The sequence below is a fragment of the Palaemon carinicauda genome, chromosome 45 (assembly GCF_036898095.1).
Source record: "Palaemon carinicauda isolate YSFRI2023 chromosome 45, ASM3689809v2, whole genome shotgun sequence".
In the NCBI taxonomy this organism is placed as follows: Eukaryota; Metazoa; Arthropoda; class Malacostraca; order Decapoda; family Palaemonidae; genus Palaemon; species Palaemon carinicauda.
Window position 1 is genome coordinate 29,154,719 of NC_090769.1, and position 5,270 is coordinate 29,159,988.

Sequence of the window (5,270 nt, forward strand, 5' to 3'; positions counted from 1 at the left end):
ACTGAGTGAATGGATGACAGTTAAAGTAGTGGAATGGAAGGAGATATAATCTAGGTTAATGTGGGTAAGGGTTAGGTTGGATTGGGAACGTTGGGCTTTTGTCAGTGCATATGGACCAGGTTGTGAGAAAAGTGAAGAAGAGCGGAATGAGTTCTGGAATGAATTAACTAGGTGTGTAGAAGGACTGGGTAGAAGGAATTATGTAGTTGGCATGGGTGACTTAAATGCTAGAGTGGGCACTGGAGAGGTAGAAGGTGTCATTAGGAAGTATGGCGTACCAGGTGAAAATGAGAGTGGTGAGAGACTGGTAGATACGAAAATGGAGATATACTTTTCACCATCTTTGGTCGACATAAGGTATGGGATAGTTATCATGTTATAATATGTAACTACTGTCAAGGATATGGTCATTTTGAGTCCAAATGTAGAGTCAAGGCTTCTAATGGATCTCGGATATGTGGACGTTGTAACGGAACTGATCATGAGACAAGGCATTGTCAGTCTGAAAGTTTGAAATGTCATCATTGTGCGCGAATGAACCTCTCCGATAATGAACATGCTGTTTTTGACTGGAATTGTCTATCGAATGTTGCTGAGAGGAAGCGAATTGCCCAACAGACTGATCATGGATTCCAGTAATAGAAGAATAAAATGTGCCTTACTGAATGCGCAGTCAGTACGCAACAAGACAAGAGAATTAAGAGAATTAATCTGTGAACAAGGAATAGATGCGTTCGCTATAACAGAAACATGGCTAAGTGCTTGTGATAATTTGAAAATTAATGAACTATTGCCGGACACTCATAAACTTTTTCACACACCACGTAATTTTGGTCAGGGAGGTGGGGTTGGCATTGTTTTATCCAATACATTTACAAACGCTAGAATTAGGGTTGTTGGAGTATTTGTAAGTTTTGAGTATATAGCCTTAGAGTTTAAGGCCTATAATGTACAGTTTTTATTTTTAGTAGTATATCGTCCTCCTCAGCTAAGCAAGGCTACGTTTTTAGAAGACTTTTCTTGGATTGTTTTGAAAATGAAAAATGTAATGTATATATATGTGTAGATTTTAATGTGGTTAGAGGATTATAGAGATACAAATGTAAAGAAGTTTATTGATATAATGAACAATATGAATTTTGTTAGTAAGGTGAATGTATTTACCTCAAGGTCAGATCATATTTTAGATGCTGTGTTTTGTTTTACGGGTGATAATTACTTTATGAATTTGATAGTGGAGCCAGATTTTTCTATCTCTTTTTACCACAAGCTTATTATGTTTGATATTTCAGTCTTATTACCAAGTAAACTTAGGACTAAAATAACATTTAGGAACAAACGGTTATTAGATTCTACTGTGCTAATAGATATGGGTGTTACTGTTATTGAAGAAAAATATAATGAACCCTGTGGATGTACTGACTTAAATAGTAGCAGAAATGTTTCTGTAGGTGAATGTGTGGTCTGTCTTGTTGCTTTGTATTTTTCTGTATTTTCCAAAGAATATGATAAAATGTGCCCTGTGGTAGAGAAAGATATTGTCATAAAAGACAGCTCCCCATGGTTCAATGCTGCAATTAGGGAAGCTAGGAAAAGACGGAGGTTGGCAGAGTCACGTTGGCATAAGCATAAAACAAAGAGAAATCGAATGTTATATGTGGAAGCTAGGATGAGGTAAATAGTTTATCAAGAAATGTAAAGAAGACATATTATAATGAAAAAGTAACTGAGGTTAGGTCCAATATCAAAAGGCAGTATTCTGTGTTCGATGAACATTTAAGAGGCATGTTTTACCAGACGGGAGGTCTGAGATTAAATTGGCAAATGAATTTGCTGAATTCTTTGAGTCAAAGGTTGCCTGTTTACTTTGTAATTTCACAACTGATGTTTCTTGCCCCTATCCTTACTTTAATGATTTTCCTTTCTCAAAGTTCTTGCAGTTTAGGCCAATTTCACTCGATGCTTACAAAACTATGTTCATTAGTTCTGGCCGCTCTTATTGCAGTAACGATCCCTTTCAAATAAATGAGGTCATCGACGCCCCGAACATAGATAGGTTATTGCAATTGCAGCTTCGAATAGTCAACTTGAGTATTACTAAGAGCTTAGTCCCGTCCTCTGAAAAAGTTGCTATCATTAAACCATCTCTTAAAGGATCCCTTGATCATCAATTATTTAAATCTTACAGACCAATTTCTAACTTGTCTTTTTTGTCAAAAATGATCGAGACTTCCGTTTTAGATCAACTCAGTTAGCACTTGAAAGTAATTGGAGCTATTCCTGAAGATCAGTCGGCTTATCGGAAATTCCATTCCACTGGAACAGCTCTTTGTGCCGTAATAAATGATTTGTTAGGTTTCTCTGATGACGAAGATGCCACTAAGCTGCTAATTAATAGTTTGGTAGTTAGTGGAGTAGACTATTGTAACTTGTTGTATTACAATTTACCTAATTATCGTCTTAAGAAACTTCAAATGATTTTGAATAGAGCTGCTAGACTAATTGTTGGTATATCCCCGCGAGAACATATTACTCCAACCTTAATTAAATTACACTGGTTACCAGTCAAAGCAAGGATTATTTTTAAACTTTGCGTCTTAATATATCAAGCTATTAACACGGGAGAGCCATTGTATCTTAAAGGTTGCCTGAAGAGATACGTAGCAGGGCCTGGTGTTCATACACGCCTTTCCTGTGATGATTTCAGACTTGATGAGCCTCGTGCAACGACCACTCTTGGTACGAGAACTCTTAAGCCCTGCGCTCCTAGATTGTATAATCAACTTCCGGCATCAGTTAAGTGTGCTGAAAATATCTTTCAGTTCAAAAAGCTATTGAAAACCCATTTATTTTCACTCAGCTATAACACTAAGACAAATGCAATTAACCCTCTTTATATTACATAGACTTTTAAATTTTTAACTATAATATAAGTGATTTGGAAATCCCGTCTGAACGCTTAATAGCGAAAGCAGGGATACTTGATAAACCGTCAGACATAGACAAAGACATAGATATGTGTGTTGGGCAAGAGATGGTGATAAGTTCTAGCTTTTTCAAAAGGAAAGATAAAAACAAGTATACATGGGTAAGAGTGGCAAATGGAAGAGTGGTAGAAAGGGTGAAAATGGATTATGTGTTGATAACTGAAAGAATGTTTGGAAGATTGAAAGAGGTGCATGTGTTTAGGGGTATGACTAACGGTATGTCTGATAATTTTTTGGTGGAAGGAAAATTAGTTGTAGCAAAAGAGTGGGGGAATAGAGTAGGTGGGTGTAAAATGGAGCTAGTGAGGGTTGAAGAGCTAATAAAACCGGGGGTAAAAAGTAAATATCAAGAAATGTTGAAAATGGCATATGACGAAGCAAAAGTAAGAGAAACAGGTAATTTAGAGGAGGAGTGGAAGTTAGTAAAAGAAAATTTTGTTGGGATTGCAAGTGATGTGTGTGGCAAGAAGTTTGTTGGAGGCAGCATGAGGAAGGGCAGTGAATGGTGGAATGAAGGAGTAAAGGTAACAGTGGAAGAGAAAATGAGGGCTTTTGAAGAATGGCTGTAGAGTAATAGTGTAGAGAAGTATGAAAGATATAGAGAGAAAAATGTGGAAGTAAATCGCAAGGTAAGTGAGGCAAAGAGGGCAGCTGACCTGAGGTGGGGTCAGGGATCGGGTCATTCATATGAAGAGAATAAGAAGGAGTTTTGGAAAGAAGTGAAGAGAGTAAGGAAGGCTGGTTCAATAATTGAAGAGACAGGGAAAGATGGAAATGGAAGGTTGTTAAAAGGAGAGGAGGCAAGGAAAAGGTGGGCGGAATATTTTGAAAGTTTACTGAATGTTGAGGATAATAGGGAGGCAGATATAATTGTTGTTGCAGGTGTTGAGGTGCCGATGATGGGAGATGAGAATGAGAGAGAGATTACAAGAGAGGAAGTGAGGAGAGCACTAGATGAAACGAGAGTAGGAAAAGCATCTGGTATGGATGGTGTGAGAGCTGAGATGTTGAAGGAAGGGGGTGTGACTGTACTTGAATGGTTGGTGAGATTGTTTAATATGTGTTTTGTGTTGTCAATGGTACCAATAGATTGGGTTTGTGCGTCTATTGTACCACTATTTAAGGGTAAGGGCGATGTGCATGAGTGTTGTAATTCAAGGGGTATTAGTTTGTTGAGTGTGGTGGGAAAAGTGTATGGTAGAGTACTGATTAATAGGATTAAGAATAAAACAGAGAATGCAATCTTAGAAGTACAAGGTGGTTTTAGAAGAGGTAGAGGTTGTAAGAATCAGATTTTTACAGTTAGGCACATATGCGAGAAATATTTAGCAAAAGGTAAGGAGGTGTATGTTGCGCTTATGGATCTGGAGAAAGAGTATGATAGAGTTGATAGGGAAGCAATGTGGAAAGGGATGAGGTTATATGGAGTTGGTGGAAGGCTGTTGCAAGCAGTGGAAAGTTTCTACAAAGATAGTAAAGCATGTTTTAGGATTGGAAATGAAGTGAGTGATTGGTTTCCGGTGAGAGTGGAGCTGAGACAGGGATGTGTGATGTCGCCTTGGTTGTTTAACTTGTATGTTGATGGAGTGGTGAGAGAGGTGAATACTCGAGTGCTTGGACGAGGATTGAAACTGGTAGCCGAGAATGACCATGAATGGGAGGTAAATCAGTTGTTGTTTGTGGATGATACTGTACTGGTTGCATACGCGGAAGAGAAGCTTGGCCGATTAGTGACAGAATTTGGTAGGGTGTGTGAGAGAAGGAAGTTGAGAGTTAATGTGGGTAAGAGTAAGGTTATGAGATGTACGAGGAGTGAGGGTGGTGCGAGGTTGAATGTCATGTTGAATGGAGAGTTACTTGAGGAGGTGGATCATTTTAAGTACTAGGGGTCTGTTGTTGCAGCAAATGGTGGAGTGGAAGCAGATGTACGTCCGAGAGTGAATGAAGGTTGCAAAGTGTTGGGGGCAGTTAAGGGAGTAGTAAAAAATAGAGGGTTGGGCATGAATGTAAAGGGAGTTCTGTATGAGAAAGTGATTGTACCAACTGTGATGTATGGATCGGAGTTGTTGGGAATGAAAGTGATGGAGAGACAGAAATTGAATGTGTTTGAGATGAAGTGTCTAAGGAGTATGGCTGGTGTATCTCGAGTAGATAGGGTTAAGAACGAAGTAATGAGGGTGAGAACGGGTGAAAGAAATGAGTTAGCAGCTAGAGTGGATATGAATGTGTTGAGGTGGTTTGGCCATGTTGAGAGAATGGAAAATGGCTGTCTGCTAAAGGTGG

General features: G+C 38.7%; 1 protein-coding gene across 1 annotated transcript; it reads left to right on the forward strand.

Annotated features, from left to right (window-relative positions):
* Positions 1-550: 550 nt before the first annotated feature.
* Positions 551-2,255, forward strand: LOC137634874 (uncharacterized). The gene is made up of 3 exons (XM_068367424.1): positions 551-907; positions 1,067-1,674; positions 2,006-2,255. The coding sequence occupies exons 1-3, from the start codon at positions 551-553 to the stop codon at positions 2,253-2,255; spliced, it is 1,215 nt and encodes a 404-aa protein (XP_068223525.1).
* Positions 2,256-5,270: the final 3,015 nt, after the last annotated feature.

What these genes read in the sequence shown, in the direction of transcription:
- LOC137634874 (XM_068367424.1), top strand. Translation starts at nt 551, where the DNA reads ATGAACATGCTGTTTTTGACTGGAATTGTCTATCGAATGTTGCTGAGA. An exon ending in TTAGGGTTGTTGGAGTATTT is followed by an intron (nt 908 to 1,066) that starts GTAAGTTTTGAG and finishes ATATATGTGTAG; the next exon opens with ATTTTAATGTGGTTAGAGGA. An exon ending in TATGTGGAAGCTAGGATGAG is followed by an intron (nt 1,675 to 2,005) that starts GTAAATAGTTTA and finishes CTCTTATTGCAG; the next exon opens with TAACGATCCCTTTCAAATAA.